General features: G+C 46.1%; 1 protein-coding gene across 1 annotated transcript in view; it reads left to right on the top strand.

The window, feature by feature from the left end:
• Nucleotides 1–22,232, top strand: part of LOC146181055 (uncharacterized) — a 44,919-nt gene that overhangs the window by 5,628 nt on the left and 17,059 nt on the right. Inside the window, exons 4-7 of the mRNA XM_084575686.1 lie at nt 4,410–4,550; nt 7,086–7,285; nt 8,555–8,631; nt 17,690–17,777. Coding sequence (XP_084431812.1) covers nt 4,410–4,550; nt 7,086–7,285; nt 8,555–8,631; nt 17,690–17,777 — 506 coding nt within the window. The remainder of the gene's footprint in view (nt 1–4,409; nt 4,551–7,085; nt 7,286–8,554; nt 8,632–17,689; nt 17,778–22,232) is intronic.

The following is a 22,232-nucleotide window of genomic DNA, read 5'->3' as shown; positions in this document are numbered from 1 at the left end:
CTGTCGGTTAGTTTTCCGACGTCTTCGCAAAAACTCCTAGGCTTCAAGCTGATTTTAGCGTTCTGGCTTCGAGCACTTAATTAAAGAGCGTGTGCTGTTATATAAAAATCTTCGGTTATACTGCTTTACTATCTGCATATGTTAACCCATTATACAATTCCTTAGCCATATATGGCTATATAGGCTATAGGGATCGACTCTATAGACTATAGGGCCGTATAGAAGGCCGGCAGCGATTTCGCACCCTCTGTTTTATAGCCAATGGTTGCTTCCTTATAAAGAAATCTTGAAATTGTTTTCGTTTAACGCGAATGGTCCGCAAACCGGAACTCAGTTTTCAATTTTGGAAGCGAGAAAGAATTGCATATGCAATTTAGCATCTAAACAATCGGCGTGACCAGGGACCTTCACGCTAATCTCCCCTGCAATATGGCTATATGGCTGTAGCGTGATCCCCGTAGCGCGATCTTCGCCACAAACGACAGTTTTGAATGCTCAAGGTTCTCTTTTTGTTTTCGTGATGCCATCATGACTGTTTTCTCTGCAGCGATTTTTTCGTCATGTGCTGCACCTTTGTCTAGCTGCATCGTCTGTCAGCGTCTCAGCATCTGTACAACGTCAATGCACAATAAATAGCACCAGGTAGTCGAACTTTCCGGAGGCTTCCACTGCTACATCTCGTACAGCCTGAGTCGCCTTGGGTTATTAAACGCAATGAATAAACTCTTCCAACTGAACTCAAGGTTCGTATACAGACAACATTAATACCCAAGAAAGTAGCAGGGGGGAGGTCGTGAGTTCGGTTCCCACCTTCGGCCCGTTGTTTTTTTTTCTACTTATGTTTAATTATCCTCCCCATAAATAGATTACATTACTCATTTATGTGATAATAGAAGTAAAAATAAAAAAAAAGACAAAGTACAATCCCCAATGCCTTCCTTAGCCTCGCCGCCTGTAGGCTTCTTTTCTTCGCGTATTATAACGAACACCCTCATTTCCCCTTCATTTATATATATAGCTGCGGCCGTGCAGCAGCCAGTAACCAGTTAGCCATGGAAGATAGTAAAGCGGCTGATGAACTGCGTAGGAGAGCCGAAAAGATTACCTCTTAATAAGGGAAGTGTTTGCTTAGCAGATGGCTCGGTGGATCGCAGCCCTCCACTGCGGCGCCTCCACCTACCTCTCTTTCACTTCCACATTCGTCCATTTCTTTGCGGCTTGGCACATGTGGGAGATACTGCGCCTGAGTTCCCGATTCGAACACGACCTCGGCGGCTGCGTTTCGATGGAGGCGAAACGAAGTGGCGTCCGTGTGCTGTGCGATGTCAGCGCACGTTAAAGATCCCCAGGTGGTCGAAATTACTCCGTAGCCCTCCACTACGGCTCCCCTTTCTCTCCACTTTCACTCCCACCCTCCTTCCTTCCCTTACGGCGAGGTTGAGGTGTCCGCAGAGCAAGTGTGACAGATACTGCGCTTTTCCCTTCCTGTGAACCAACCATCGAGAGATACTGCACCTTTTCTACGCTGTAAATCAAAACACCTCTTATGCCTGCTGTACTAACGAGTCCTAGGCATCTGGGTTTGCTTCTGTTAGCTGTGTGGTGCAGTATTTGAGGAAGCCACAAATGAAAGGCGCTGCACAGACGCCTGAATCGAACGTCCGTGGAGGTCAGCTTCTTATATGCATGAATCGCATGGTGACGTCATGGCCTGTCATGACGGTATAATGTGCGCCCCTTGTCGAACACAACCAGCATTTCATTGAACGCATCAAAGTGCACCGGCGTTCTACGTTTACAGTTAAAGGAAAAGCGCAGTATCTATCATGCTGAATCTCGCTATCATCCTCGCCGTAGACAAGGGGAAGTATGAAGAACGTTTCACAATCCAGGGCGTGGCGCAGTTGGTAAAGCGCTGGGCGGGGAATACAAGGGAAGGAGTGCCGATTTCCGGTGGACCAAGATGAGATGTGAATAAAACGGTTCTATAATCACCATGACTAGCCTCTTCAATTCAACCATAAGCTTCAACCATAGCAAACAATAAGGCCTAGCCATAGAAACACAGCAAGCATAGACATGCAGATGTTGCATTCGAATCATCCAGGTTTAACCAGAATTAGGCCACAGCCAATTTTTATTATCTTCTTTTAATCCATCTTTCCTGCCCTGCTTAACGGCGCGGCTCTGGTGTATAAGGAGAACGGTGGGAGGTGATGCATATTTCCTTTACAGAAATCAATCAGTCAATTAGTGCTTCGCTCGTCACAAGTTGGGGAAGCCAAATGCAGCAAGTGATTTTTACTGCAATTCAGCTACGATTGATAAGCTTTAACACAACAAGGTGGGCCAATTTATGAGAAACGCCGATTTAAAGAGTAGCCAAACACTCCACGAACTGTGGGCATTAGAACACTATCTTACATCAGGCAATGGACAGGTGCTTTGTTTTCCGGTTTCATCGAAGACCAGCTGCCGTAGCTGGAATTGAACCCACGTCATCGCGTTTATCAGCCGGCCGCCCTAAAGGCTAAGAAACCAGGGGGATGTATTGTATTCTAAGTTAATTGCGTCATTTATCACATGAAACCTATAAACACCCTATGCCTGTGAAGAAACATGATCGATTACTACACAACTATTCTCGCCGTACTGGCCAATTTCGCAGATGATGGGCAGTGTTGCATTAGAAACCATGATATCCTATTTTGACTTCTTTCCTCAATCTTCAGAAATGCTCAATACCTTCATGAGTAGTCGCAGGTTCACGTGGTGGCATAGCTGTTTACAAAATATAGCCATCAACTGAGCAGCTTGGATAAATACTTGCTTTAATAAGCGGCTTTACCTTTTTACAGGCAACGAGGTGGATTTCACGCGTAAGTTTTCATATGGTGTATTCCACAGATATTCCAGAGTTGTGATGTAACGCAGAGGTAGGGGTCTTTAATAATGCAAGCAATGGTATACTCCTTCAGAAAGCAGCTTTGGGTCACAAAATCAGGTCTCGATATCGTACTGAGCGCAAAATACAACTGAGGTATTGTACTCCCCTGATGGGGCTGGGACAGGTAGTCACCGCCGCTTGCAGCGGTGGCTAACCTGCCACAGAATTTTTCTGTTCTAGGCCGTCATTGCACACAACACGGTTTCGGTGGTTGGCAACGGCTGTTGTAGTGGCACGCAACTTTCTCGCCCTCTTCTTTTCTTTCTTCTCTGTTTTCTCTTCTGTCGTTTTTTTTTTTTTGCCCCGCCGCGGTGGTGCAGTGGTAAGACGCCCGACTACTGTGCCGGAGTACCCGGAATCGAACCCGACCTCGGCGGCTGCGTTTCGATGGAGGCGAAACGAAGAGGCATCCGTGTGTTGTGAGATGTCAACGCACGTTAAATATCCGCAGGTGGTCGATAGCCCTCCACTCCGGGTCCTCTTACTCTCTTTGCACTTTCACTCCCACCTTCCTCCCTTCCCTCACGGCGCGGTTGAGGTGTCCACATAGAAAAAAGTGAGACAGTTACCGCGCCTTTCCCTTCCTATAAATAAATCGTTTCTGTCTGCACGAGGCAGCGGAGGTGGCTCAGCTACAGAGCTAGTAGCAGGCCCGTGCATTTTCTTTTCTTTCTTCCTACAGCCACAATAACAAGAGCGCAAAATATAACGCAAACGATAGACCGCCTCGAATGACACAACTAAACTGGTCTCTTCTGTGTTCCCTAATGTTGCGGGAGCGGGGGCAACGAGAGGATATAACAGGGCCAAACTTACTTGGTGACTGCTAAGACAAGCTTAGACATAGCACAATTTATTCTTGCTGTTATGGTTAATCATGTGGCTATTTTATTTAATACATAGTTTCTCGACCCACTTGGCGGCGTGGCACCTACTGTTTTTAGCCTAATGCCTCGCTCTTTGTAATTTTAGCATTCTGATAGCCGAATCGTATTCAGACTGCTTTCGTTACCAAAATGCTCACATCACCTTGATTTCAAAACACCACCACACTGATATCTTCATAAGGAATTGTAGAGGGTCGTCGATGCAGCAGATATTCAGTAAGGATTAGTGCTCCCTTCGGTAAAGCTGCCATTGTAGAGGAAGAGCTGTGATAAATTGTGAGTGCATGGCGTCGTGCCGTCTGTCATCGCCATATGAGATGCCATCCTCCGTTCCAATCTACAGCTCCATGCTACTAATCATGTAATGACACACCGTGCCTCTCTGCTAGGCTGTTTGCCATATGAGGCGGAAACACAAAGCTAGAGGTAGGTTTTGGCCATTCAATGAGCTAGAGGGATATCTCATATTCCTCCTTGCCTGATACATTCTCGAAATTAGCCCGTTTTTGCATTACTGTTACTCGCGGGCGTCCGGGATTCAGTTAAATACATTTTTTTGGCATGTTATTGCGCAGCCAACAAAGAAGAGCCACCTCTGTTGTGCTCTTTGGATGGGAGCAAGAAATATGCCTATCCTGGTGAATTCTGTTCGCATTTCGTCATCCTTTCCGCTACCATTGATCGAACGAAGCTGACGGCTGCCCCCCTGCTTGGAAGTGAGCTTGTGTTTTGTTTCTGACTTTTCTTTCCTTCCTTCGTTTAGTGCCTCTTCCTGAATAAAACTTGGAATTAGTCGTTGCGTTTTATAAATGGAAAAGACACTTATACGCCTCTCTACGTGACTAAGTGAACGTTAAATCCTGTTTAGTAGTGGTGAGGATGGAAAGGCCGGAAGGTAGCTATGAGTGGATATGCACCTCCTCTCACAGGGAGGAATACGTAAACCCGTCAGTGAGCAAGATTACCTTAGAACGACTCAACAGAAGCAAACATTGCTCAGCAAAATTCAATAATAATTGCTAAATAAAGAATGAAAGCAACCTCGAATTACAAAGAAAAACGCAATGACGAACATTTCGCACAGGAAAATGTAGCAGTGACGCATTAATGGTATATATAACTATATCCACGAAAACATCAGAAGATAAGTGAAGGTAATTAAAACGGTGGGCAAATCCAGCTCCAACGCAATAAAATTGGTCCATCGACAATGACGAGGGGCAGCAATAGTTATGCGCTATGGTTCCAACAACGCCATGTTCTGCAGTCTAAATACTAGTGCGACACATTCTAATGTTATTTAAACGTAAACAACAGGTTACGGCAGGTATTTCGTTGCATTTTACTCCAACTAAAGATAAGAATGCAGGAGGAAAAAGAAAGAGCGACACAAATGCTGGTTATATTTCGGCGGGTCGTGTGTTTTTTGCTCGGCTGCCTATTTATTTCAAAATAAACCGCTTGAGGGGCACGTTGGTGCTGCATACTCCCCAGAAATGTGGCGCAATCAGACAAACATTCAAATGACGTTCTTTCCAATCTAGAGCACTTGCCCTGTCTACTGTTGTCACTGTGATATAATTTGTCATGCCGAATTGAATCGATAAAGCATGTTGTCCGGCTAGTGAGCGTGTGAATTTTATTGAGCCACGATGTCCGATCATTTATTTTATTAATTACCAAAGCAGAACGAACACTCAGAATTAATAAAAATGTTTCATGCTATGAAAATATGTTCTCTGTGAGGTGTTGTTACACGCGTATAACGTATAAATATCAAATTTACTAAATAAAATATGTTGCCAAAATAGAAGGTGTTCGGTGTATCGGACACTGGGGCACATAATTAAGAAATCATCACTTTTCAAAGCTAGCATGATGAATATACTGCGCAGTATTTTATGGGCAGTCATCCTCAATTTTACTCTTAAGAAAATGCGAGTCGTATATGTAAGGTTCCTGGGGTAAAAATATCAAGTTCTGCATGAGCGATAACAATGTATTTGCAATAACGAACAAAATTGAGGTGAGTAACGTATATCTACATGTATCTTAGCAGAAACAAAATGCATCACTTTCTCTTGTTAAAATACTGGCATACAAGTAAGAACAGCTAAAGTGTCTGCAACTTCTTTTAAAAGATTTGCGACTATTCGAAGCCAGCGCTTTCTTTTCTTTCATTGTGTAACTGACTCCTAATCTATCTAAATATGTTCGATACGAACTAATAATTAGCAATTCTGGGTGTGAAGAGCTCCCCTATATTGAAAAAAAACACACAGTTAACAGCTCTCAATAAATTTACTGCCTTCTTAGGATATTGCTTTCTCGTTCTTTATGTGCATAACGTCATAGCAGAAGGTTTTTCTTTAAACTAATGGCGCTACTATATGTTTGTCATGTAGTACTATCTATCAATTTGCAAAGGCAAAACAATGTTTCTGTAACATGAGAGGAAAACATTTTTATCGAGAAATTCTACACAATCAGAAAGGGTGCGTCTGAACTGATATATCCGCACCTCCTCTATCACGCTGTGAATGAAAATACCAATAAGTACGATTCATTGGTAGTTGGTTACTGTGGCAGTTGTGGTATATTGTATAATGATGTTAGAACAAATTGAAGGGAATGGTCCAATTCTGCGAGGAAGAGCAATTTTTTTCATCTTAAGTTTCTTCATCACTCGTATTGAGCAGCAATGTCTGCCATAGGAACACAAATTACAACAGTTTTCATGGCAGAAAAGTGGTCAAAACGAAAGCCTAGTAATCTTCATAAAGAAGATCATATGATATAGTGACTGTTGAATTGAATATTGTGGATTATAGAGAAACTGAGTTCTTAAGTAACTCCAGTAGAAAATACGGTTCTTTAGAATTTATTTAAAAATACAAGTAGTGCAGTATTAGAAATGTAAGAAAATACTCAAACATTTTTAAAATCAACTTTTTATGACTCATTCTCTTAAACAGCCCTAAAACATCATGGTAAAGCGTAGAAAACCAGCATGTAAATGTTGTTCCGGGAAAAAAAATCTGTGTCACCCTTGTGCCAGCAGGCGCTGTACAAAATATTACGCGTTACTAACCCTGTTCACACTCTGCTCAGGTGGCCCGAATTTCGGCGCAATATAGCTTTTAATGGCCACTACGCTTACGCATTTTTATAGAGATACGCAAAATCAATTATTTTTTAGTCACTGAAGCAAGGAAACAACTTATGTACCCTGCCCAAACTTTCTTTTCCAGGCGAGCAAGGATTCCAGAGATTGAAGGAGTTAAGACGGCATATTCCCATCAAGAAGCTGGTGTCATTTCCCCTGCACGAAGTTGAGACAATGCCCATGGCTGACATTGACACCACGTTCGCCTCAGTGCGACAGAACTGGCTTGACGGAATTGACATCCGCTACATTCAAGGCACGGAGCCATCGATTGAGTTATTTAAGGTAGGGTAAACAGTATTCGGTCGCGCATTAATGAAAACAGCACTCACCAATGTGCTTCCTAAATATGGTGAATTTCTTTCGCCGGATGGGTTTCCGTCACCCTCAACTAAGGCTTGGTGGCCTTGCTGTGTGGTCGGCAACTGTCGCGGAATGCAGAGAAACAAAATGACATGAATAGTTAGAAGTGCCGAGCTTGAAAGTGGGAAAACATTTTGGGAAAAAATAATAAAACCATTTGGAACCACTAAAGCCTAACAGAATGTTTTATGCTTCATCGAATTTTTGCCACTATTACAACCTCACCGTTAGCAGTGGAAACCTTACTGCTAAAGACCTCTTTTGCTAAGGAAATATTTCAACGAAGGTACTAATTTGAAGCAATAAAAGCATACCATTAATTCATCCAGTATTAACATACTGGGCGAATGCAGAATCCATTGTTCTAACGTGCTAATAGTCGCTTAATACTTATTCAAAAATGTTGCAGTTATTTCGGCTCTCAATGTTAGTCTACTTGCCAACATTAGGTCCCCGTGGTCTTTAACTGCCCCCCACAAACGCCGGGACCAAGGCTGATTCAATGCTGCAATATGCATTTTTATAGCGCTAAGCAATATTTATTGTCTGTAACTATTCAGTAGCGACCACATTAGTGGGAGACTCACATTCGATTTGAAAGAACCACTATTACTACTGAGAATAGCTGAGCCTTCATCACACTGTGAAAAGAAAGAATGGCCTATACCTTCAATGGTAACACAACAAAGCGTCTCGAGGGCAATGTTTGACTCCATGTCTAAGTCGATCAACTTTAATTGTGCTTCTCATGTTTCATTGCTTATGTTAGAGCTATATATGCCAGCTGGACTGATATGATGTGTAGGGCTGCACAGATGGAATTTCTGACATGGGTCCTAAATATTAAATATCAAAACGCCTTGCTCCGTTTTCTGAATGGCGCCCGAGTTGCCACCAATCTGTACAACGGCTGAGCTAAATATTGCATTCCCTATAATTGCGTTAAAATATATATTCCTGTTAGATGTAACTTGCATGTAACAGACCAGTTACTTTAATTAATAGGAGCCTTGGTGTGAGTCGTCTACTGACGCCTCCAATAAATCAGTAGCTATCGTTTTTTAGCCTTCAATAAAATTCCCTTCAAAACCCCCTGAATTTCTTATCGAGCCATAAGCATGAACGGGAGCAATATTTCAAAACTTGAACCTTCAAGCTTTGGCTCATGTAAACTTGTTTTTCTCTTCCAAGGAACTCCATGACTTGGCACAACAAAAGGGATACATCATTCATGGCGTCTTCGACAAGGTTCACATGAATGTAATGAGGTACGTATCAAACCGCTTTATGGAAAATGTATTTTCGCATTTATATGTAGACCTTCAGTTGGAGTCGATATCGCTTTATTCAGTGCGTTGAACAGCTTTAGAATATCCGGAGCCACAGTGACTTATGATAAATTCATAACTGAAGCAAGCACATGCAAAACAGCTGCAAACACGCAAAATAACATCCTAATCTATTCGCCCGGTATGTTTGTGAGTTCTGAGGTCTCAAAGCTGAGAATGGTCAATTGGAGATGCTGTAGTGGAGGAATGCCGATTGAATTCGACCACCTGGAGTTCCTGAACATGAACTGAAATCGCACTGCAGACGGTTGTTTTTGCATTCTGTCACCGTTTCAGTCCTTTCTGTCAACTCACTGCTACAGGATATTTCTGTTTTGGTCTTCTTTAGTGACCAAACACCCTGGCCAGTACGTCGAGTCCTCACCCACAAATAAAGTCAAGAGCATCGGTATCTCCGCTAACTATAGAAGTGTTTAGCATAACGATGACGTATGGCGCTTGGCGTATACAAAATACCGGGCTCTTGGCAATGGCATTTGTAAAGGCAAGGCTATGTGAAACAACTGCGCGTGTCCTGCAGCTGCCCAATAACCTTAGCACGTTTGTCACAAACGCTGGAGCGCGTGGCGTCGACTAAACTTAGCGCTTCTCAGTATTTTCGGATGGGGTCGACATCATATTAAGGTGATTAAGGAATAACCATGATCACCATTGGGACCATACACACCTTTCAACAGTTTTTGTACGTAGCCGCAAGCTTTAAGCGGCGGTTATGTGCGTCATATTCAAGCTCCCGAGAATTCCTGTTAAGCATATACAGCGGGTGAGATTTATTTGGCTAACTTTTTCTGATTTTCCGGAGATAAAAGATTTCTGGCTGTTAGTAGATTTCACACAAAAATGTTATCTCATAACGTGGAGAAGCCGGCAATCCTTTATCACCTTCGTAATTTGTTTTTGAGGGACAAATCTTAGTGATTCGACTCCCAAGTTCGTGATGCTCTCATCTCCTCCATCTCCAAACAGACGCGGAGAGTGTGGAAAGATATGCTTGATTCTACGAGCTTAAGATCACAGCCAGATTGCGACAAGCCTCTTTAACAGTATTTGCACCCTATTCCTAATACCCTGCCTCACAAGTCTACGAAATAAACAGTCTTTCCTATTTAAGGAAAAAAAAACTTATGTTAGACAATAATCTCACGTAAGATTACTGGCTCAGTCTCATTCAAATTGAAGACAAATCTCGTACGCTGTACTTGTTATCGTAACATATATTGAATAATTTAACGAAATATGTGAGATTCTGATATTTTTCTATGCGACTAGATGAGAAAAGCGTTATGAGGTTATGGTCTCACAAACGTTTGGGCTGAAAGATGCTTCATACCTAGATGTAGAAAATAAAGTAGTCTGCCCTGCTATATTTCAGAAGGTACGTTCCTCACGCTATAAGTTTAAGAATTTAAAGACGCAAAACTAAAAAAAAAAGTTCAAAATTTAACGGTGTCACCCATATATATTGACTTGATGTGTCAGCCGTCAGAAAATAACATCCGCACGAACATAAAATAGGCCTTAAGGAAAACAAATCCCAAACACACAATTAAGAGAACAACACACGAGGCTTGGCATGAAGTACGTTACTCAGGTCCAGGTCGCCCAACACCCATGCCTCACTTGTAAATAGTAGTGATACCACCTGAAAGGGCCTAAAGGTGCATGTATAGTAATTATGCAAATAATTACAGCCCATTAGGTCAATCGCATTCGGACCATGAAAAGGAAATAACAAGAAAAATGAGATTAGGATGCAGCGCATTTGGCAAGCACTCGGAGATTTTTATTAGCAGCTTACCAGTATCGCTCAAGAGGAAAGTATAGAACAGTTGCATCTTGCCTGTATTCCCCTATGGGGCTGAAACGTGGAGGCTAATCAAGAGGGTTCTACTTACGTTGAGGACAACCCAGAGGGCTATGGAACGAAAAATGGTAGGGGTAACATAAACAGATAGGAAGCGTGCCGAGTGAGTCAGAGAAATAAGTTACTGATATTCTTATGGAAATCAAGAAATGGGCATGGGCAGGACATGTAGTGCGAGGAGATGATAACCGATGGTCGCTTAGGGAAACACACTGGTTTCCAAGGGAAGGAAAGCGTAGCAGGGGGCGGCAGAAAGTTAGGTGGGCGGATGAGATCAGAAGTTCGCAGGGGTCAAGTGGATGCAGGTAGCACAGAACCGGGGTAACTGGAGAAATATGGGAGAGGCCTTCGCCCTGCAGTGGGTATGTCAGGCTGCTGCTGATGAAGAAGATGAGGTCAATCGGACGTCAAAATAGCCGCGCAGAGTAATGGCGAAATCCAGATGGGTTCTTGTGGTTCTCGACTTCGTCCGAAGCAGGGCTAACTTCCGATGGGAGGAAATTTTGAATGTTTGATCGTGAACGTGAGGGAAAGGACGTGATGTGCGTGCTAAAAGGGATTAGAATTGTTCGAAAGTGTGTAAGGAATGGTAGTCAACCTGTTGAAGATTATATATATATATATATATATATATATATATATATATATATATATATATATATATATATATATATATATATATATATATATGCATCCCTTGCAATATATATATATATTGCAAGGCATGCGGGATCTGCAGTGGAAAAATGCGAAAGCCTGAGCGTCGCTCACGCACACGGTACATCGCGAGCGCGTTTTGAACACAACTGCATTTCATTGAACTCATCAAAGGTGGTGGTAACAACTTTTATTGCCACGAAAAGAAAGGAATTATTTCGGGCTGGGGCGAGTCTAGGGTGGCCTCCAGTCGGAAGCGACCTCTTGAGCTCGCGTGACGAGGGCCAGTTGCGTAGTTTTCCTTGGGCTGGCCAACAGCTTGTCCCATTCCTCCGCTGAGGGAGCTGGCAAGAGTGTCTTTGGAGGGGGATTGCTGGCGCATTCCCACAGTATATGGTCTTGAGTGGCCTGCGTCCCGTCACCGCAGTGCCGGCATGCAGGGTTGAATTCTCCGTTTGTAATTAACGATAGTCGGTAGGGGCTAAGAATGGCCTTTGTTTGTAGGCGTCTGAGTGTCGTGGCTTGCGCCCGGTCGAGGTCGGGGTGAGGGGCGGGGTACGTGCATCTTAGCTCGCGATAAAAGTTTGTTACCTCCGCGTATGTGCGCGGTGCTTCCACAGGCGCGTCCGTTCCCGATAGATCTCCCGTCTCCCGGTTGGTTAAGCCTCGGGCTAGACGGTCGACCCCTTCGTTTCCGGAGTTACCCGCGTGAGCCGGAACCCATACGAGATTGATGTTGTGATTGAGAGATCGGTTGCGCAGAATTCGCGCCGCGAGTGCGCTTACAGAATTTTTGGCGAAATTTTGAACGGCGCGTTTTGAGTCGCTTAGAATAGTTTTGGTGTGGGGATCCGCGATGGCCAGTGCGATAGCTACTTCCTCTGCCTCGCATATGGAGCTAGCATGAAATGTTATAGCGTTAATGAAAGTTGACTTTGGAGTGGCCATACATGCCACGTATGCTCCGTTTTTGATGTGCTGAGCTGCATCCACGTACACTGCTTGTGGATCGTCCTCGTACTGTTTTTCAAGGGTCTGTGCCCTTGTCTTCCTGCGGGCATCATGTCTACCTGGTAGCATGTTTTTGGCTATTGGTTTAACAACTAGTCTACTAGTTATGTCAGCCGATAAATGGGATGTTGCGCACACCTCCTCAGTGGGGTGGATGTGGAGCTTGTCGAGAATTACGCGTCCCGCAAGGCTGCGTGACAGGCGGGTCACTTGTGCTGTCTTATGGGCTTCAATTAGTTCAGATAGTGTGTTAAAAATTCCTAACTGCAGTAGTCGATCTGAGTTAGCGTATACTGGTAAGCTAAGGGCCGCTTTGTATGCTGTTCTAATTATGCTATTAAGTGCATGTTCGTCCCTACGACGCAGATGATAGTACGGGCAAGCGTACATGATTCTGCTTATCATAAAGGCTTGGATAATCCTGCACAGGTCGGCTTCTCTCATACCCCTGCGACGTGTGGCAATGCGTCTCACCAGCCCACCTATCTGGTGCGCCGTGACGCGTAGCCGGCGTATAGCTTCTGTGTTCTGCGTATTATTCTGAATCAACATTCCGAGAACTCTGATCGTGGCTACCGGGGGTATCGGATGGTTGTCAATGTGTAACTGGATAGGTTCTCGAGAATCTGGCTTTACCTGTGAAGCTTGTTTGTTCCTTATAACTAATAGTTCTGATTTAGCCGGTGAACAGGTAAGGCCGTTTTCCTGCACATAAGACTGTACCGTGTCGATAGCTCGTTGTAATGAATCTGTAATATCTCCATCGGAGCCAGAATTGGTCCATATGGTGATGTCGTCGGCGTATATGGAATGATGTATGTGTGGGATATCATCTAACAGACGCGGGAGGCCGCTCATAACGATGTTGAAGAGAAAAGGTGAAAGTACGGCGCCTTGCGGTGTTCCTCTCGTCCCTAGTGTAATTTTGTCGCTAACTTTGTCAACGAAATGGAGCGTAGCCGTACGCGCATTCAGAAAGGCAGCGATGTAGTCGTATGTCCGTTTGCCTACGTGTAACTGTGAGAGGTGATTGAGGATGGAAGCGTGTGACACATTGTCGAAGGCCTTACTCACATCGAGTCCCAGGATGGTTCGCGTGGCTCTTATGCGATTTGTATCTAGAATGTCTTGTTGAATTTGCCACATAATGTCCTGAGTCGAAAGACCTGCTCGAAACCCAATCATGGACGGGGGAAACGTGCCTTCCGCATCGGTGTGCATAAGGAGCCTGTTTAAGACAACGTGTTCCATTACCTTCCCGAGACATGACGTTAGCGAGATTGGGCGGAGGTTCCCCATCTCGAGTCTTTTGCCCGGTTTAGGTATGAAAATAATTTTAGCGTGCTTCCATTCCTCAGGGACGCTGCCCTCTGTCCAGTACCTGTTGAAGAGGTCCGTAAGAGCCTCTACTGACTGGTCTTCTAAATTGCGCAACATCTTATTGGTGATGCAATCTTCCCCCGGTGCCGAGGTGGTGTTAATTTTGTTAAGAGCAGCCCTAATCTCTGCTACGGTAAAGACGCTATCCATGCGAGGATTATCCAATCCTGAGTACCCATCTGGCGTGGGTATATCCTGGGAGGTGTTAATGTATTTATCTTTTAAAGTGGTCATGAGCTCTTCGTCGGTGCCTTGGAAAGATTGCGAGATCCTATGTAGGTTCTTGTGGGAATCTGCCTTAGTTCTCGTAGGGTCCAGTAAATGTCTAAGTAAAAACCACGTGTTCTTGTTGCCCAGTTGCCCATTAAGGCGGTCGCAAGTCTGATGCCACTGTTCTCGGCTAAGTTCCCACGAGTAAGCCTCGATTTTCTTTTCAAGCCGGGTTAGCCGAATTTTTAAACGTCGGTTATGCTTATTTTTACGCCATCGAGCATGGATACTTCCTTGTGCTTCAATCATGTGCACTAGCTTAGCGTCCGGACTGGGGCTGCTGTCCTCAAGGGCAACAGTTTTTGAAGTGTTTGCGGCGTCTTGCAACAGACGCTCCTCCATTGTCTTAAATCTACTATACTTTCCGCTGGCCTTTGCGAGCGGACATATCTAAAGGCGTCCCAGTTCGTGTGCTTCACTTCCTGGCGACGCATTTTGCAATGCGTAGCTCGGAAAGTGGTACATAGTACATAGTGGTCGCTTCCTATGTTTGTATTTAGGTTTTCCCATCTCGCATCGGGGATATTTCTGGCAAAGGTAAGGTCAGGGCACGTATCCCTAGTTACACTGTTACCAATGCGCGTAGGTTTATCAGGGTCGACGAGTAAGGTATGCCCTAGCGCCTGGGCTGTCTCCCATAATTTAGTTCCCTTTCTACTGTTAACTGAGTAGCCCCATTCTGCATGGGGTGCGTTAAAGTCTCCAACAGTCAGCAACATTCCATTATGAGCGGCTACATGCGCCTTACGGAAGAGTGTGGCTATTTTCGTGCTGTTGTCTTTAGGTGGACTATATACGTTTAGAATGTAAAGGGGAGATTCTGTTCGTTTGTTCGGCAGGATTTGTATAAATGTATGAGAGACCTCCGGTATTTCCAAATCTAATTGGTTTGCAGTTAGATTACGGTGTACAAGTGTAGCTGTGATCGGCCGGCACTCAGCCGACACTTTCTCATTGTATGCTGTATACCCTGCAAGCTTTACTTCTGTATTCGTCTCTTGAAGTGCTATGACTACCGGCCTGTTTGTTTGGGCCAAAACTGCATATTCCAGAGCCTTGCGCTTGGCTCGGAATCCCCTGCAGTTCCATTGCCACACTATAACAGGTGTACTAGCCATCGCGTATCGGGTAAGGTACCGCTCGCGCGGGTTGCAATACGCTGGGTCGGAGAATGCTGCTGGGGGACGGACGCGCCGAAGCACCGTCAGCTGGGCGTGAGAATGCTGTGTTGGCGGGAGGCAAAGAGCCTGCATTTGGCGTTGGAGATATCAGATTGCTAGGGGATGCTAGTGCGTTAACCCTGGTTGTAAGCGTGTCGAGTTTAGCTAGGACAGTTTCGAAAGTAGTCGGAAACTTTTCCATTGTGTCAGTTACTTTGTTAAGCTGTGGTATTAATTTCTGGATAGTTTCCTCCACCTTGGCTAGTCTTTGGTCTATTTTTGCAAATCTCTCTTCATAATTACTCTCTAAGTCATCTGTATCTGGCCGAGGTACCGAAGGTGCCTTTCGTTTGTTACGGCGGTTTTGATCTACTTCCATGTCCTCATTTCGGCTGACTTCAAGGCGAGCGCAAGCCACAGACGACTGTTCATTTTTTGATTGCGCATTTGCAGTTTCTAGCTGTTTGATTTTTGCGTTAGACTGAGCTAACTGTTGCTGCAGTTGTCGGACTAACTCTGCCAGCTCCCTTACCTGTGGGTCGGGTGCTCGGCGTTGCTTGTCTGTAAGTGGAGTCTTCCATGCCAAATGTTTGGCAGGTCTTCCTTCTTCTCCGGAGTTGGAGTTGATCCGCGAGCTGCGTCTCTGGGACGATGACCTGCTCCTATCTCTGCTCCCACTGCGTCCACGTAGAGGGGGAAAAGAGTCATCTCTTGGTTCCTGCAGCTGAAGTGGTGGACTTGTGGCGAGGTCAGTTGGGGACTGCTGCTTTGCAGTGGCGGGAAGGATTCATCCCTTGGAGGTGGTTGTTGGTGGCCGCGTTCTCGGGGACGGGACTGGCGGCCGCTTGGCGAACTGTCTGGGTCAGTTGCAGTGTCCGTGGGGGACTGTGAAGATTTGCGCCTGTGGCTAGACACGAAGCGGTATTTGCAGCTTCTGCTGCCTGTTGGATGTGAGCCTTTGCATACGATGCACATGGCTTGGCAGGTAGGTGGTTGGCCGGCTGGTGGGGAGTCGTGAGCGACGCCGCAGCGGCGGCATGTAGGTATTCGTGGTTGGGGGCACACGTCCGCTCGGTGACCCAGCTTGCGACAGTTGAAGCACGCCTCCGGACGAGGCTTCAAAGGGAAGACTTCGAAAGTAAACCCCAAGTACCGCACGTATCGGGGCAGCTCGGTGTTGGCGAACGTAACGACGAAGTGCTGCGTCTTGCCCATACGACGCGCAGCAACGATGGGGAGATCGGGATTTCGAGCGCGGAGCTCAGCCAGGATCTCGGCATCGTTTTCGTAACTGTAGGCTCGGTACAAAATCCCCCGTACGGAATTGTCCGGGGCTGGGGCGTAGGCGGCAACCGGGACTACTGTCTTGTCGATGGTGATGGTGCCGATCTTGGCGTAAGACACTGCACGGGCATTGTCAGGCGTGCTCACTGTGATGGTGTTGTTAGTGGGGTGTATGCGGACTTGGTCGGCAGTAACCGCTAGGCGGTGGTCGACGTTGGCGGCTGCGTAGATAGCAAGTGCAAGTCGTGCGGGGCCTACGGTGTGAAGGTTCAGCGTGCCCTGTGGACGGAGGACGATCTTGAGGTGTTCCGAGGGCAGGCGGGGCAGAGGACGCTTTTTGGTCAAAGGTGGAGGGCGTCCGCGTGTCCGCGGATTCGGTACAGTCGATGTCGTGGCTGGCGTCTGGGCCTCGGCAGGTTGTTTCTTGGGCGGAGATGGTCTTCGGTACCGGCGTTGCATCTCGAATGCCGTCCATGAGCCATCGGATAACTCCGCGGCGGTAATGTCGGTGCCTTCCACAGTGTAAGGCATAGTCAAGGCGGTGTTGGTTTACTGGTTTACTGGTTTACTGGTAAGAAAGGCGCTGTATTATGAAATCATGATACTCATGAAATCTCGCTGACACATCTCGCAGACAACACAGCAATGCTCAGGCTTACGCATTTCGCCAGTGCAGATTCTGTACTGCTCTCGGAGTTATTTGTAACAAATACAATGAAAAAGAAGATGTGGTTGACAAAGCCGTTTTACAACGGACATTGCTGCAAAGTCGCAGCATTTTTTCGGGCCTGCTACTGGCTCTGTAGCTGAGCCCCCTCAGCTGTCTCGTGCAGATAGAAGAGAATATAGAGATGAAAGAAAAGGAAGAGCGAAAGAAAGACGCGCGCCGCAAGAACAGCCGTCGTCCACCACTAGCGGTGGCGTGTGCAATGACGGCCTGAACAGATAAAAATTCGGTGCCAGGCGAGCCCCCCCCCCCGCAAGCGGCGGTGACCCACCTGTACCAGCCCCATCAGGGGAGAGAGCCAGTAGCAGGCCCGTGCATTTTCTTTTCCTTCTTCCTACAGTCACAGCAACAACATTGTGAATTCTCGCAAGCAAGCAAATCTCGCTCAATCATTCTCTCATGGCACATATTCCCCGTTCCCTAAAATGGAATGCCATTAACCACATTCCTCATAAGCGAAAAGAAAATGCTGCAGTCAGGGAGAAGGTTCGCTCCGCTCCCCTATATATTTTTCGCAAGTGTAATGGGGATTATCCATTTAAGTCGCAGGAATTCGATAATCACTCGAATCATCATGCACTGTTCCAATTATATTTCGAACTCTTCTTTTCTGCATACGGACAGACACTTTCACATAGCGTCGCTGCGAGTCTACAAGCCACTGGCACAGGGGCCGTTCGAAGCCGGACCAGTACAGCCATTACAAGCTGTTGTAAGTTTGAATTAGCTACACTCCGACACCACCTTCGCCATTATTTTTGAGTCCACCGCCAGTTCAGTTAGGCATCACGGCTTTACGTTTGAAAAGTTGGTTTTTAACGGTCATGATATTTCGAACTGCATCGTTGGTAATAAGTTGTTCATAAATTAGAGCAACACTTACATTCCGTCGTTCAGGGTTCCGACGCGATAGCGTATCACATAAAGTTGGTGTTTCACTTTTTATTTTCATTTCATTCTGTTATTAAAAAAATTATACATCAATGCATAGCATCAGAAAACACTGGCCTTCCGATCAGTTTCGCACATTTCAGCGCATTTTCCTTTCTTTTCAGTTATTTCAATTATGTACTTGTTCATTAAGTCACTTCCTTTTTTTTATTACCAGATAGTGCATTGCCTTCTTATTTTGAGTATTTTGCCACCTTTAATTTTCAGTTATTTCAATTATGTACTAGTTCAGTTAGTCACTGCATTTTCTTAATTAACCTCATCGAGCAATGGCATCCTATTTTGAGCCTTTTGACACCTTTCAACTCTCTTCTTTAATAATTTTGATCTCTTAAGAGGGCCATGACATCACAGCTATATGACCACGCGCGGGAATCAGGCAAGCACCCTGCACCGCTTGTGTTCAAAGTGATGCAAAGTTAAATGAAGCTTTGCTAAAACATGGCATATTTGATGAGAAATGGAGGTCGCCATATATCCCCAATATTAACCTGTCATTCAAGTTATTGTCCCTTGAACAAATATTTACAGATCCAGCCGAATTGTAAGCCCATATTCACTCACGTTGCGAGACAGGAAACTGCCGCTGTACAAGGCACGGCAGTAGTGGTCGGGAACAGGCTCAATGCTTATATGCGTCGTATGGTCTTACACGTAGTCTTAAGTTGACTCTACCATAATAAATATGTGCGCAAATAGAAAGGTAGCGACTGTGAAAGTAACAACTGCGCTAGTACAACAGTGCATGCTGCTGTCTCTAGTTTGCCTTTCTATTGAAATGTCTTCACCCGCAGTGGAGAGCTGCAATCCCACTCGATTTGTTGAACGAAAGATCCAAAACAGATGCCGTATGCGAGCTATGAAAATTAGTCGATAATTTTCAGTAGTAAAAATTGCTGCTGCTCTCTGAGCATAGTATACAGGCCGCTGTCGCGTCACGTTAGACAACTTTAGCAGACCGTGAACCCTTTCCATTCTGCTTTAAATAAACCGTCTATGTCCACGATGCTTAAAGAGTTGCCCTCTTAAATTAGTAAATATGAGCAGTAAAGAAAACACCCAGCACAGGAGAAACACAAAGGGAACTTAAGACAAGAGAACGAAATAAAAAGCATTACAAAAGTTGCAAAATCACTTTTTTAAATCTGCTTATGAGTGAAAATTGCGAGAGCTACTTTACGGCCGAGTTATTGTCATAACAGTTGGATGGATGGATGGATGGATGGATGGATGGATGGATGGATGGATGGATGGATGGATGGATGGATGGACGGACGGACGGACGGACGGACGGACGGACGGACGGACGGACGGAGGGACGGACGGACGGACGGGTAGACGGACGGACGGACGGATGGATGAACGGATGGAATGGATGGACGGATGGAATGGATGGACGGATGGACGGAATAGACGGATGGAATGGATGAACGGATGGAATTGAACGGATGGAATCGATGGACGGATGGAATAGATGGATGGATGGATGGATGGATGGATGGATGGATGGATGGATGGATGGATGGATGGATGGATGGATGGATGGATGGATGGATGGATGGATGGATGGATGGATGGAGGGATGGATGGTTGGATGGATGGATGGATGGATGGACGGACGGACGGACGGACGGACGGACGGACGGACGGACGGACGGACGGACGGATGGAATCAACTTTATCAAAAAAAAAAGGGATAATTCATCCAGGGTGGTTTCCTACTAGTCCAGGAGTCCACGACTTGTTCTTCACATAGAGCCTGATCCACCGGCTGTTTCTGGCCGGCAAGCTGAGCGATCCGCCAAACAAAATCCATGGAAGAATAAGGGGGGTGGGGGATTAGGGGTGCTGCCTGGGGGAAAGAACATTCCCGCAGGTATTAGAAAAGTGTGAATTTGGGCATGCCACATATGTCACAGTGAGGGGCCAAGCTGGGGTGAAAGCACGGGAGACGGTAGGGGGAAATGCAGCAACCTGTCGCCAGTTGTCGCCATGTGGCACTGGAATAATGGCGACAAGGTGCTGTGGGGTGGGGGCAGCTTCCTACGGCTGAGCCTGTGGTTCACAGGAAGGGAAAGGCGCAGTAACTGTCACACTTGCTCTGTGGTCCCCCGAACCGCGCCGTAAGGGAAGGGAGGAGGTTGGGAATGAAAGTGGAAAGAGAAAAAGAGGAGCCGTAGTGGAGGGCTCTGCAGTAATTTCGACAACCTGGGGATCTTTAACGTGCGCTGACATCGCACAGCACACGAACGCCACTTCATGGTTGGTTGGTTCATAGGAAAGGAAAGGCGCAGTATCTGTCACACTTGCTCTGTGGACACCTGAACAGCGCCGTAAGGGAAGGGATGAAGGTGGGAGTGAAAGTGGATAGAAAGAAAGGCGAGCCGTAGTGGAGGGCTACGGAGTAATTTCGACCACCTGGGGATCTTTAACGTGCGCTGACATCGCAGAGCACACGGACGCCACTTCGTTTCGCCTCCACCGAAACGCAGCCGCCGTGGTCGGGTTCGAACCCGGGAACTCCGGCACAGTAGTCGGGCGTCTTACCACTGCACCACCCCGGCGGGGCGCCGCCGCCGCGGTCGGGTTCGAACCCGGGAACTCCGGCACAGTAGTCGGGCGTCTTACCACTGCACCACCCGGCGGGGCGCTGAGCCTGTGGAATGTTGTTCCGACTGAAGGAAGAAGGAAAGCAAAATGCATGCGCATGCTACTGGCTCTGTAGCGGAGCCACCTCCGCTACCTCGTGCGGACAGAAGAGTAAATAGACAAGGAAGAAAAAGAAGAGGGAGAGATAGACGCGTGTCGCAACAGCCGTCGTCCACCACCGAAGCGATGGCGGGTGCAATGACGGCCTACAATAGATAAACATTCGGTAGCAGGCTAGCCGTCGCGCAAGCGGCGTTTGCCTACTAGTCCTAATGTGTCTCGATGTCAACGCCACCGTTCAGGGTGATGAAATCCTTTGACCGGCCCCATGCCGCCTCTTTCGCGCTGCGACGCCATGTTGAATCACGGCAGGCACTCGGAGTCTTCCTTCCTCCGTGCTTCGAGCGGTCGCAGTTGCGTGGGGCAAGCAGCTAAGCTTGCGTTGTTTAAGGCAGTCGATAACTCGCTGGTGGTTTTGTTTGAGTGTTACACCGCGTTTAATACCGGCTTGTAATGTCCACCGAGCGAGTATTACGAGCGTTTGTGTGTGCTGATGTGCGCTGGATGAACCTGTGAAGGACTAGCAGGTTGTTTTAATTTCCCTTGGCGCTCAAAAAGAAAGATAGAAATGGGATCGACCGAACGCAACTGAGAACGTATATACCGACGTGGTGAGTTTCAGGACAGTTTTGACCTATATTTCGTTTTGAATATTATTTTTTTTTGCGCGCGTAGTGTCTTAGTTGATGTAGAGCCGAGTGAAGATGTTTTTTTGGCATCGCTGGATCTCTAGTCAAGGCTCCTAGTGTATTTCTTTAGATTAGCACATATTGCGCCGCTGTAATCGCAAGCAATGTAGCCAATGTTATGCTGGCGGTTACATGTTCGCCACCCGATATATGCGACGTTCATTCCCGACCATGTTTCCAATTATGTTGCGGAGCTAAATGCATAAGCATGGTGTGTCCGATGTAAGCACGCCATCACACGCATTATATTACTCGAATTTCTCCTGGGTTTTCTGGACCGGTGTCTGTTCTAGTCTGCGCATTGTTTATAAACATGCGAGGCTCGGTAATGTACAGCAACATTTTTATGCAAGCGCTCTTTTCAGCACTTGGAATAATTCAAAGTATTTCTTTCTTTCATTATAAATTAGCTTCAGTAATACCGTTGGGGGTTTTATCTTTCCTTAGCACCACTCTAATGAGAACGGGCTCGTGAGAAATCGACAGGATGGACGCCGCCTGGTATAGTTCCGAGGTTTCACCGTACTGTGACTTTGGCTGTAATCCTAGTACTGGAGTGTATATTTTTTCTCAATTTCCAGTGATTCCAAACAATAACGCTTATTTTCTTTATTATACATTCAGCTCAACAGAAACCTAGTAAGCTCCCTGCAAGATGGCCTGCAAAATGTAAACCTGCTGGAGAGAAAGACTCCTCATCAGCCTCTGCGGCAGAGGCTGGCTAAGTGATCCTGACGATTCTGAAGACTATTATGCCAGCTTGACTGTGGCTGACGTCAACTTGCAGTAGACTGCTTTGTTCTGTCATACCATACTCT

Source organism: Amblyomma maculatum, chromosome 8 (assembly GCF_055883805.1).
Source record: "Amblyomma maculatum isolate TAMU_Amacu chromosome 8, ASM5588380v1, whole genome shotgun sequence".
NCBI classification, from domain to species: domain Eukaryota; kingdom Metazoa; phylum Arthropoda; class Arachnida; order Ixodida; family Ixodidae; genus Amblyomma; species Amblyomma maculatum.
The sequence above is the reverse complement of the archived record's forward strand: the minus strand, read 5'-3'. Positions and strand labels throughout refer to the sequence as shown.